Genomic DNA, 13,044 nt, shown 5'->3' with positions numbered 1-13,044 from the left:
AAGGAGTCATTCCAATCCTGGGAGCGGAAAGACTTACCTTAAGGGGAAAAAAGGACAGGTATACACTCGCTTACACACACACATATCCATCCGCACGTACACAGACACTATATATGTATGGATCGATATGTGTGTGTGTGTGTGTGTGTGTGTGTGTGTGTGTGTGTGTGTGTGTGTGTGTGTCTGTGTGCGCGTGCGCGCGAGTATATACCTATCCTTTTTTCCCCCCCTAAGGTAAGTCTTTCCGCTCCAGGGATTGGAATGACTCCTTACCCTCTCCCTTAAAACCCACATCCTTTCATCTTTCCTTCTCCTTCCCTCTCTCCTGACAAAGCTACCGCCGGTTGCGAAAGCTCGAATTTTTTTTTTTTTTTTTTTTTTTTTTGCCTGTCTACCGGCACTTTCCCGCTTGGTAAGTCTTGGAATCTTTGTTATATATACTGGGAGATGTTTGAAGGTCACTGCTTTATCTGTTAACTTTCCTCCAACTTTACAACATAACACCATCGATGATAAATACTGCATATATATGAAGTACTGTATGATTACATCTGCAGCAGAAGTGTGATACTCATGTCAATAGCTGATTTTAGCTGTGTTGCCAAGCATGTTTCATGCTAACTTAGATCAACACTTTTATATAAGAGAGAGGGACTCTGAATAGAGTTCAATTTCTGAACTAACGTCAAAATTGACCATCAGTCAGTGACGTTTACATTGACTGTCCTTAAAAAAAGACTGTTATAAGTATAGAGTATGTCTGAACTAATAGAACTCTTAAGGGAGGTGGAAAGGCCAAACACAGATATTTAAAATAAAGTATTACAAGTGGTCCAGTAATGGACTGTGGTGATGGTGAAATGTTAGGTCCTGAGACAATAGTAGTTCTTATTTGATTCTGTTGGACTTTTTGCAAGAGTTTTCTGCATAAGTTACTGGAGCAGAGCATCTCTTATCATGTAATCTCCAACTGTAATTTAATAATTCTTAATACCTGAATAAAATACAGTATATGGTCATTCAATCTGGTACTTAAAAATAATGTGTCATTTACTCATGAAATCATTTTTTAATCACTTTATGCCAACACATAAAGCTCTCTCTCTCTCTCTCTCTCTCTCTCTCTCTCTCTCTCTCTCTCTGTGTGTGTGTGTGTGTGTGTGTGTGTGTGTGTGTGTTTCTCCATCCCTTTATTACATTTAATGTCCAATGTAATTGAATAAATGCTCACATAAAAGTTTTCTGAATCCTTATTTAGAAAAAACCATATTGATTATAAGTCTTTCTTGTACCTTTCGTGATCCTGGTGGTGCTGGCTCAAAGATCCTAGTCTGCATTTCACTTGGAAGAGCAGAATACACTGGTAAAATAATAAGTTCTGGTACATCAGGCCCCAATGATTTCATCCTTTCATACAGAATCTCACAAGCTGTATCAATTTCTTCCTGACCAGTTAAAAATAGTAGTATATCACCTGCAAACACGGGAAAAGTCATCAGTAACACTGAAAAACAATTATGCAAGGAAACATGAAAACACATGCACTTAGTTCATCAAAATCATAGCCCTGGGACCACAACAGTAACTAACGCAGCATTAAAATGAAATGCACAACCCCCCCCCCCCCCTCCCAACACAAACACACACACACACACACACACACACACACACACACACACACACACAAAAGATAGAGAGAGAGCTACATAGATCTACTTAGAAGAAATAATGCGCCGCAGAGACGATGAAAGAAATGAAAGGAGACGTGATAACGAATAAACTTGTACAATTTAATTGCAAAATGAGGATCACAATCTACAGGGCACCCATAATTAAAATTCCAGTTTCAAAACACTGTAGAAAGAGAACCATTGCTCTGAATGAGGTCAAATTTGAACAGCATATTATTGACACAGGAGGAAAAAATTAATGGGCCAAGAAAAAATCAACATAATTTTTGATGAATAGATGGTGCTGTAAGTATCAGAATATGAGGCCCTCACTGTTCCTCAATTTGCATCCTACATGTCCAATGTGACTGTCTCCATGAAGGATCGTGTGCTACTGGTAAAGCTTTTTTACATGAAAAGTAACTGTGTGCCAGTAGCCCTGCAGAAGTTCTGGTACACTCGAGGGTATAAAAAATGGTCTGTTATCTGCTAAGAATCTGGAAAAAAGATAACAAAATTCGAAAAGACAGGTTCTTCCAAAGTGCCATGTGGCAGAGGGAAGAAAGCAGTTGATCCAAAGTCTGCCAAATATGTGGCCACAGCATTGCAGGAGGGGTCAAACAGTAGTGTGCAAACATGTGGTGCATGGGGAAATGCCTGAACATTGGACACACCTGTGAGCACAGAGCATAAAATCCTATGAAACATCCTGCATTGCTATCCACATAAAATCACTCATGTTCAGGGGTTGCTTCCTGTTGACCTGCCAGAAAGACAAACATCCGGTCTGGCATTTCTTGCTTGCATGGAAATGGAGAAAAAATGCCCATGGAACAGCCTGTGGACATACAACACCAATTTCCATCTCCAAGGACATGTCAATACACAGAATCGAAGAATATGGGCAACAAAAATCTGCAAACATATCATCCAGTACCACTTTATCCTGAAAAGATGAGAGTCTTTCACACACCATTGTCATTCCAACATTTCAACCGCATGGATGTGCGAATGTAGGATCATTTTTCTGCAATATGGGACTCCTTCAAACATTGTGCAGCCAGTTCCATCAGTCAAGATCACCACCAGTTCTGCTTCGAGAAGGTATCCAATTTATCTGAGTAAAATGAATTGCCCAATGTTGCTAAGTTCCTCACGAAAAATGTTATGTCATAATCCCTTAATAAACAGCATTTTACCACACATTCTTATCAAGAACTATAAGTTGTCTGATTCAGGTGTATCATTGACTGCTACAAGAACCATCAGCAAAAGCCAGCAAGAGGAAGAGAGCATGAAAGTTAAGTGCCAAAAGTGGCATATGTAATACGTACACATGGTGTATAAAAGTCTGTCTCAGAATTTTTAGTGTTTAGAGGTGATGAAAAGAAACATTTTTTATATGAGAAAAACATCACAGGCACACCGTTTTCCCCACTAGCCGTCCTTTAATGGTTCTCTTAGGCCAACATTCACAGTTGGTCTAACTGCTTCATATGCAACACATTGACACTCGAATCTAATTGCAACACAGTTACATCTTACAACTAGGAAGGGTAAGCGAGCTGATTGGTTTTTATCTTGTACATAACATGCTCAATGGAGGAATTCATTGCATCTTTATCTGCAAAGTACTATTATGAATGTTGGAAAATATCCGCTAGCAATTAGGCAATGATTATGGTTCCAGCCTGAAAGGGAGCCACCACACTCGCCATTCATCTGAAAGAACATTTAGACAATGTTTTGCTCAATTGTTGGGTTAGGAGGGATGGGTCAGTACTGTAGCCACTTCAGTCTCCTGACCTCACTCCTACAGATTTCTTTTTGTGGAGTCAGATGGAGTATTTGGTGCATGAGGCATTGATAGGCACACCAGAACAGCTGGTTGCCCATTCGGTTGAAGCTGCAGCCATTATTTGTGAAGCACCTGATTGTTTTGAGCATGTTATACAATCATTAGCGAACAGACGCAAGTAATGTATTAATGAAATGGATGACATTTTCAGCAATATCTCTAAAACAATATTCATCTCACAGGAGTCTGAAACACTGTCTCTGGACATTACTAGTATCAAAATCTTCATGTCACATAAAAAGATTTTTCTTTTTATCTCCTCTACACACACTATAATTTTGTATACATCCCGTGTATCATTTGGCTCTCTGTATATCATATCAGAATACCTATTTGTTTTTTAGCCAAAAATCTGATTTAATGTCACTTTCCAAGCTAGTCTATCCTATGCAGAGTCACTTTAGCTCTTCTAACTAGTGTAACCTACAACTGTTGCAACTTACTGTATCCAAACCTTGGTCTTCCTCTATAATATTTTCCCATGACACTTCACTCCATTAGCAAACTGAACAACCCTTGATGCCTCAGATGTGACCTATCAAGTGATCCATTCTTTCAATCAAGTTATGCCACAAATCTCCCCCCCCCCCCCCCTCCCCACACCAATTCAATTCAATTCGGGCTCCTCATTTGTTACTTGCTATGCCCTTTTAATCTCCAACAAGTTTCTATAGCACCCTATTTCAAAAGATTTTATTCACTTGTTGCCTGAACTGCTTATAGTCCACTTCCATACAAGGCAACACTCCAGACAACTAAACTCTGAAAAGAAGTCTTATAAGTTCTATTGATGTTAGATGTTAACAAATTCCTGTTTCTCAGAAATCTTTTTCTTGCTGTTGTCAGTCTGCATTTTATATCCTCTCTGCTTCAGCCATTATCAATTAGTTTGCTCTCTGAGTAGCAAAACTTATCTTCTACTTTTAGTGTCTTATTTCCTAATCATTTTAGGATTTTTAATTTGCAAACCTTAAACTTTTTGTTTCTTCTTCCTCAATTATAATTCTCTTTCACAAAGATTGCTCAATGTACAGATCCAATAACATCACAGTTATGTTCAACAATAGGTTCAACACTACCTTTCTCCTTTCTCGACCATTGCTTTCCTTTCATGTCCTTTGACCCTTACAGCTGCAGTCGGGTTTCTGTGCAAGGTATAAATTACCTTTCACTCCTTATATTTTATCCCTGCTACCTTTAAAATATCAAGGAGTGTCATTCAGTTAATACTGTCAAAAGCTTTTTACTCACCTACAGATGCTATTGATGTCATTCTTCAATCTATCTTCTAGGACAAGTTATAGGGTCAGAGTTGCCTCATGTGTTCCGAACAGTTCACCATAACCCAAACTGATCTTCCCTGAGGTCAGCTTCTTTTGATTCTTCTGTAAATAATTCCTGTCATTTTGCAGCCACGACTTAGTAAACTGGTGGTTCAATAGTTTTCACGCCTGTTAGCACCTGCTATCTTTGGAACTGGAATGATTACATTCTTTCTGAAGTCTGTGGATGTTTCGCCTCTCTCATATACCTTGTATACCAGGTGGAATAATTCTGTTATGGCTGCTTCTCTCAAGGCAAGTTATTGTAATTCGCATATATGGCTATGTGGTACTATCAAAGCATCACACTGATAAACAGCCAATGTCAAAGTCCTTTTCAATATAGTTGAGTGCATGATGAGCCATGTCAGTGTTGCAGCAAAATCCATAACTGCTTCACTGTGGAGGAGGTTCACGGCATCAATATTATCTCCTAAGTCTTTGTCTCTGTTGCCACAGCAAAAGCATTCAAAGTCAATGTAGTCTTGTTGCCCTAGAGGTTTTTTGCAATATGCCCAACACAACTAATCTCATTGGAAAAAGGGTTGCATTTATTTGCACTGTACAGACACAGCACTGTGTCTCCCACAGCTATTCTGCATAGTAGTGTGTATCATTTAACAGCAGCACACTGCCTGCAAACAGAATCAGGAAGCCAGAAACAGCAATACCAAAATTAATGACTGACTTGCAAATTAACATTTTTGAGTTCCATTCCAAATGGACACAAGTACATCAGTGTTTCTAATAAACACATGTTCGTCACATTTTCCCTATGGTTACACGGATGTACCACAATTTTTTTTAAGTTAAAGAGGTCAAGAGATTTCGGTCAGGTTCAGTAGTATTCACATCTATTAGCACCTATCCTCTTTGGAATTGTAATGATTACATTTTTCCGAAGTCTGTGGATGTTTCATCTCTCTTGTATATCTTGCATACCACTTGGAGTAATTTCTGATGGTAGTCTTGTATCAAAGACTGAACAGGTCAATTTGGTAATGAGAGTTATACTTTTTCCAGCCCCCAAGTAACGTGTGACAGGAATTTTCTGATCTTCATCCATCTCCGTTACATCAATCAAAGTGATTAAACAGCATGTTAAAGCAGGTACCCATGAAAAAACTGCCACATTCCCAAACCTGGATACCATAAAATATATCGTTAGATGTTGTTGTGGACAGGATATGTTAAGAACAAAGAGAGAGCAAAAAAATGTACTATTACAAGTTGGTTGTTTCAAAGGCATCTGAAAATTGGAACCCCTACTGTGTTGCTACCTGTGATGAGGTGAAGGTAGCTGCAGCAGCCATATAAGCCCACTGCAATGAGATGTATGAAAGGCTTGACACACCAGCTGACATGTGAGATATCTGTTGCTGAGCAAAGGAGCGGCACAGATGAACAGCATATGTAGAAAAATTCTGTGGCATTTGTGATGAAGAAGGTAACTGAACATTGATTAAAAGAAAGCTGCAAAGCACTGGTAGTCTCCACTGAAGTGTCTCCACATTCCCCTGTACAAAAGTTGGCACCTGTTCAAGATCCCATCATATTGATGATCAAGCCTGAAGTTCTAGAAACCACAGAGAAGATTAAACTTGGGAAGGTGATTGAGCCAGATGGTCTGCCAGCAGAACTGCGGAGATCAGGCACAGGGAGGCAGCTGATTGGTTAAAAGGTTTCCGCAACAAGATCAGTGAAACGAAGAAGATACCAACAGAGTGGATACTGAGCACAGTTCCAACTTGTAAACAGAAGGGGAATCCAGCTGAATATTCTAACTAATGACCCGTATGCCTTGCAGCAGAATATGTAAGATTGTCAATAGCACCACCAATTAGTGTGGCTTTGCGAAAAGCTGTGGGGCAGCAGATACAATCAATGCAAGTAACTTGCTTACTGAGAAATACTGTGAGAAGTCTAAGCATTTTCATTTTCTTGGACCTGGAAAAGTCTTTCAACATAGGACCATCAACTCATATGGTTTGCTCTTTCAGAGCATGAAGTACCTGAAGAATCAACTGAATGAGTCCAGCTACTGTAGCACTATCCCAAAAGTTGCATACCTTTTGGTGTTGTAGTATCATCTGACATCCCCGTTTCTGTGGATGTGCTTTGTCTCCCCTTCTGTTCATCATGATAATGGACATGGTCACTAGAGATCTTCAGAAACTAGCACTTGGGACCCTACTGTATCCTGATGACGTTCTACTGGCTGCTGAGACTGAACAACTATCAACGAGAAGTCCAAGCATGAAAGAACTGCCTCAATATAAAGGAAACTGAATACCTGTCAACAGATGCAAATAACACAGGCACAATCAATATGAATGGCATAGAGCTGCCAAACACAAATACCTTCAAGCATCATGGCTCAAAAGTCGATACCAATGGCTCACTCATTCCTGAAATCACTAATTGCATTAGCAGTGAATAGCTTAAATGGCAGACAATGACTGGTGTGCTTTGCAATAATAAAGCCCGAGACTGAATCTGAATCAAATGGAAAATAGATCACTATGCAATTTGCCCAGTTGCCCTTATGGTGCAGAGTAAGCCTGCAAGAAAGAACCATGGCAACTACTTGCTGTAATGGAAACAAAAATGCTTCAGTGAACACCTGGCCTGACACTTAATGATCATGTGGTAAAATACGCAAGTGGTATGGAGTGGCACCTATCATTGAGATGATACAGTGGTATGGTCGCATACTTTGAGCAGACCAAGCTGCAATAGCAGAACACAGTTTTTCGTCACAAGCTGATGGTGAACCATCTATTGAGAGCCTGAGGCAACACTGATTAGATACTGTCCACATAAACCTCAAGACAGCGAGCCTCCACCCTGATGCAACACAAGATCGTGTCAAGTGGAGAGAGAGAACTAAACGAGTGGATCACACTACAGTGCAGGAAGAATGCAGAGGAGGAGGAGGAGGAGAAGGAAGAATAAGAAGAACCCACTTCGTCTTGCAATGGCTGAGAGTGTCTAGGTCATTTTCCACAAATTTTCTGTATCTACCCCATCCTTTATACTATTAAAGATAATGTAACTGTAGAATTATACAACTTGGCTACCCTGGAGGTAGCTGAATCCATATCTTCTAGGGAGTGGACTACACTTTGTCTTGTTGTTATGAGGCCAAATAGAAGCTCATATTTAAGGCCCCAGATAACATTACTTCCTGTATTCTAAGGTCTGATGAATAACTGTCACAATAAAGTGAAGTGAATGTTTTTCTAAAATAGATTTAACAGCTGCATACCTCCAACTGCCTCTATATGAACAATCAAAACATTTCTTAGCAATTAACACGCTATTTGGCCTCTGTTATAAGCAGAATTTTTTCATATGGAAAGGTCAGGGTACCTGCATAATTGAGTGGGTCTTGAAACAACCTGGAAAACATCACACATAATACCACCAAGGCAAGGCACATGTTGAAATGGCATGCTCTGTTCTCACAACTGCAAGCACAGGGTTAAAAGACAAGAAATAAAAATCAAATTTCTCAGTATGCAGAATAAAATTTTCACGCTGCAGCGGAATGTGCACTGATATGAAACTTCCTGGCAGATTAAAACTGTGTTCTGGACCAAGACTTGAATTCGGGACCTTTGCCTTTCAAAGGCAAGTGCTCTACCATCTGAGCTACCCAAGAAACATCCCCCAGGCTGTGGCTAAGCCATGTCTCTGCAGTATCCTTTCTTCCAGGAGTGCTAGTTCTGCAAGGTTTGCAGGAGAGCTTCTGTGAAGTTTGGAAGGTAGGAGACAAGATACTGGCAGAAGTACAGCTGTGAGTCGTGCTTGGGTAGCTCAGTTGGTAGAGCACTTGCCCATGAAAGGCAAAGGTCCCGAGTTTGAGTCTCGGTCTGGCACACAGTTTTAATCTACCAGAAAGTTTCAAATTTCTCAGTCTTCCATTGATTCATCTTGAGTAAACAAGTGATCAGCCCATACAGCAGTACTTCACTATAATAGGTCTTATCCTCAAATCATTGTATCTAAAAAAAGAGGGTTTCTTGGAAATATACATTATTGCAATGTTGTTGATGCACATAATCCCCTCAATGACCTTGATAGGAAAAGGGCCAAGTTCAGATACCTGCCAGAATGTCACAAGCAATTTCATTACAGGAGATACTTGGATCTACATGCTGTTTGACGTATAAGCCAAGCAAAATGTCGGTGCTTCCACTGGAATATCATGTGGCTAGGGCCTCCAGTCGGGTAGGCCAGTTGCCTGGTGCAGAGTCTTTTTAGTTGATGCCACTTCGGCGACTTGCGCATCAATGAGGATGAAATGATGATTAGAGATTCAGATTTGGTGGAGCATCATGCATCAAAAACATCAAAACTGCAAAACTGCTCACTGCTACACAAATAATCAACATAGAAAGAAATCGCCATCAGTATTTTTCCTTCAAGGAAAACAATTTCATCTTGTGACGACCCCTAAGTGCTGCTGGACCTCTCTCGGCTCACAGCTCACTTTCACTGAAAGATGATATAGCAACTATACAAAAGGGCATTACCTGAAAGTAAATACATCTGTGAAATCAATTTCAAACTGCCATTCCAACATGCTAACATATGGAGTTTAATAAAAATGTATGGCACAAATTGCAGCACACATTCCTCAGATGTAGACACAGAAATTATGTTACATGAATATGGGTCTGGAAATGCTCTATTTCCATGTTACAACTCATTTTCTCAAATTCATTAATTAAGGGAAACACACAAGAAAACAATGGTTAGAATCATGGGGAACATGCACTCTTGGTGACGTCTGGTTATATTGTGCACTGCCAGTGTTATGTTTTACATGTCCCTGTCGCCATGTAATGTAAGCCATTGCTTGTTTACAGGTTTACACTGTTCCAGTGCTCAGGACAACAGCTGCAAGTAGTAGAGTTAAACACAGATTTGGCTCATGCAATGGCAGTGTAGGCAAATGCAGAGACGGCACATGCCCATTTGATGTATGGATTAGCTGACAGCAATGGCGCTCACACTCGTCTTTTGTACCAGGAGAGATTTCTAGGACAAAGGTGCCTCGACAGGAAACCGTCTGAACCTACTGATCATTTACATAGGGAACATGGGGGCATTTAAACCTGACTCATGACTGGGGGAGGTCTAGAAGGAAGAGGATACAACGGAAGGCAGAAATTCATGCAGTTGAAAATGACCATAGTGTCAGTGTAAGACATGTAGCTGCAACACTGAATGTTGACCGCATGACTGTCTGGCAATGTTACATGAGGGCAAGCTGTATCCATACCATTTACAGTGAGTGCAGGCACTATCAAGAGTTGATTTTCCTGCACAAGTACTCTTTTGTGATTTGTTTATTCAACAAAGTGTCAACTCTAATGTTAGTGCAATGGTGCTGTTCACAGCTGAGGCCTCTTTTCAGTGAGATCAGAGTGTACATTTTCACAACTGACTTGTATGGGCAGATGTCAATCCTCATGCAACTGCTGAAGCACTTCATCAACAAAGATTTTCTGTCAATGTTTGGGCCAGCATTGTTGGTGACTGGTAGAGCCTCACTTTGTTCCACCGAGGCTCAATGGACAAACTTATCATAATTTCGTAGAGAATGTTCTACCTGATCTTTTAGCAGATGTGTCTTTAGCTGTACAACAAGACATCTACTTCATGCATGATGGAATGCCTCCTCATTTTAGTGTTAATGTCCATCGGCTTCTAAATAATAGCTTCGGTGACAGATGGATAGGTAGAGAGGGACCAATTGCCTGGCCTCCATGCTCTCTGGGTCTAAACCCACTGTACTTTTATTTGTGGAGGCATCTGAAAGCTCTTATGTATGGAATCCCAGTACAAGATGTTCAGAATCACCACACCCGCATTATGGATAGCTGTGAAACCATATTCAATACACCAGTGATACATCAGCGCATCCAAGATTCACTATGACAGTGGGTTGATGCATATATCAATGCCCAAGGAGGGCATATTGAACATCTTCTGTGAGAAAGAGTAACTTGCATGAGGTATATTCGCGCATTGTGTTTGTGTGTGTTTCCAACAATTAATACGTTGGAGAAACTGAGTTGCAACATGGAAACAAGGCATTTCCAGACCCATGTTCATGTAACATAATTTTTTTATCTATGTGTGAGGAATGTGTCCTGCAACTTGTGCCGTACATTTTTTTTTTTACGTCCTGTATATCATCCTTTCACATCTCCCATTAGCACCAAATTGGATTTTAATGCCCATGTGGTGGTATGTTTTCAGTTAGATGTGGAGGTTTACTGACCTTCAAGGATTATCCAACTGCCCAGTACCCACACAACACAGGGCTTTCCAATTATGACAAACAATAACTTCGCATAGGCTATAGCCAACAACACTCTTCTAAGCAGAATCACTAAACAAGTCAGGCATGAATTTTTCTGCTACTATATTGCAATCCAACACCAGCTTGTATTGGTTGATAGAATGCTACTATGCAGCATCAAATGTGTAACATACATGCTTATTCCTCAATCCCTATACACTTCTATCCCATTCTACAATATCACTGACACTGGAATATGACCAACATGAAAGTTTTGGCATCATATACAGCAGGTATGGTTTGAAACCGAGAGTGAACACCTGGTCATGCCACCCAATAAACCATGTGATGAAACCCATTTTTCACTCATAATCAAAGCGGACAGTCTGAGACGATAGTTATTTCATTTAAGACTACCACACTCCATTGTCTCAGATGATAGTTATTTCATTTAAGACTACCACACTCAAGGGAATTATAGAGTCAGCAACAGTGACTGCTCTTTATTTTTGAGTACTTATAGTACCGTACTCCACTTGCTGCAGCTGCAATCTTGGGAAATAAGCTATTGTTATCCCATACAATATGCAACTGGCAAACCATTCTAGGATCAGCATTTGGGTGGACGCCTGCTACTACGAACCATTCCTGTGGCTGCCTTTACTGACATTTAAATCAGCTGCACTGGCCAAAGAACTTGACTTTACCATTTACTCCAAATATCTGGCATGTACCTGCTCCTGATAAAAATACATGTCACAACTCAACCTGCACAGAGCCAGTTCATTTAGAAAAAACTGTTCTTATTGCACTGCCTACAGCATGTCACAACTCCAGCCTTGAGATATGCTGCCAACGGCAATAGTCACGCTGACATTTTGGCTACTGCACCGTCTTCCTGGTATCATACTCACTGTCTACACCTTACATCAAGGTCACTGCTAGCTGTATTATAGCATCGTGCATCTTGTCCTTTTTTGGATTTTAATTTAATTACAAACCAATCTGAAATCAGTTTTCTTCATTACCTTATCAGTATAGATGTCCTCATTCAACTTGTAATGTTACTGTCTGTCAATTTCTGGGGAGGTACAGAACTGAGTAATTTCTCTATTATGTACTGTGCACAAGTTTGTCAAGAACTCAGCACAGCCACTTGGCTGATTTTACAGGTTGGTATTATGATCATAGTCAGTAATAGGCCAGTGTACATACTGTGCTCAGGCAGGTGATTATGGTATGCACACACATGGAAAGGCAAACAAATATAACTAGGGTGGCCATCTGTGAAGATGACTTGAAAGTCCTCTTTACATATAATGTAACTGGATGGATTAAAAATCTACTCACATTGCAACAGCAGGAGAACACACATATAAAGGTTAAAGAAGTTTGCAAGCTTTCAGAGCCAGTGGCTCCATCTTCTGGCAGAAGGGTCCGAGGTGAAGGAAGAGAGGCAAAGGAAAAGGACTGGTGAGGCTGAGGAAATGGGTAGAGTTAGGGAAAGTCACCCAAAATCATGGGCAAGGGGAAACTGACTGTTGGGGACTGAACCAGATAGATACAACAAGAAGCAAGACAGAGATTACTCACAAAACATGGTGCAAGGGTTAATAAGAGCGGAGAGCTTCAGTCTCATCATTTCTTCCGAGTGACTATTCCTTTCTGCAGTTGCTTTTAGTTTCCTATAACCTTTATTTTCTGACCTATTTATCCCCCTACACCTCTGTGACATACAATGCACTTTGCTTTCCACTCTTATTAATTCTTGCACCAAGTTTTGTCAGTAATATCTGTCTTGCTTACTACCCTATCTTCCACCTTTAGGCTCTCAGGTTTTCTAATGTCATCTGGTGCCATCACCAACAACCAGTCTTA

The 13,044-nt window shown here is 40.3% G+C and overlaps 1 protein-coding gene across 1 annotated transcript in view; it reads right to left on the bottom strand.

The window, feature by feature from the left end:
* The window catches only part of LOC126353756 (ATP-dependent RNA helicase DHX8), a 145,474-nt gene that overhangs the window by 33,133 nt on the left and 99,297 nt on the right, over positions 1-13,044 (bottom strand). The window contains exon 14 of the mRNA XM_050002811.1: positions 1,293-1,474. Coding sequence (XP_049858768.1) covers positions 1,293-1,474 — 182 coding nt within the window. The remainder of the gene's footprint in view (positions 1-1,292; positions 1,475-13,044) is intronic.

This window comes from Schistocerca gregaria, chromosome 3 (assembly GCF_023897955.1).
Source record: "Schistocerca gregaria isolate iqSchGreg1 chromosome 3, iqSchGreg1.2, whole genome shotgun sequence".
In the NCBI taxonomy this organism is placed as follows: domain Eukaryota; kingdom Metazoa; phylum Arthropoda; class Insecta; order Orthoptera; family Acrididae; genus Schistocerca; species Schistocerca gregaria.
This window is presented reverse-complemented; position numbering and strand designations above follow the sequence as displayed.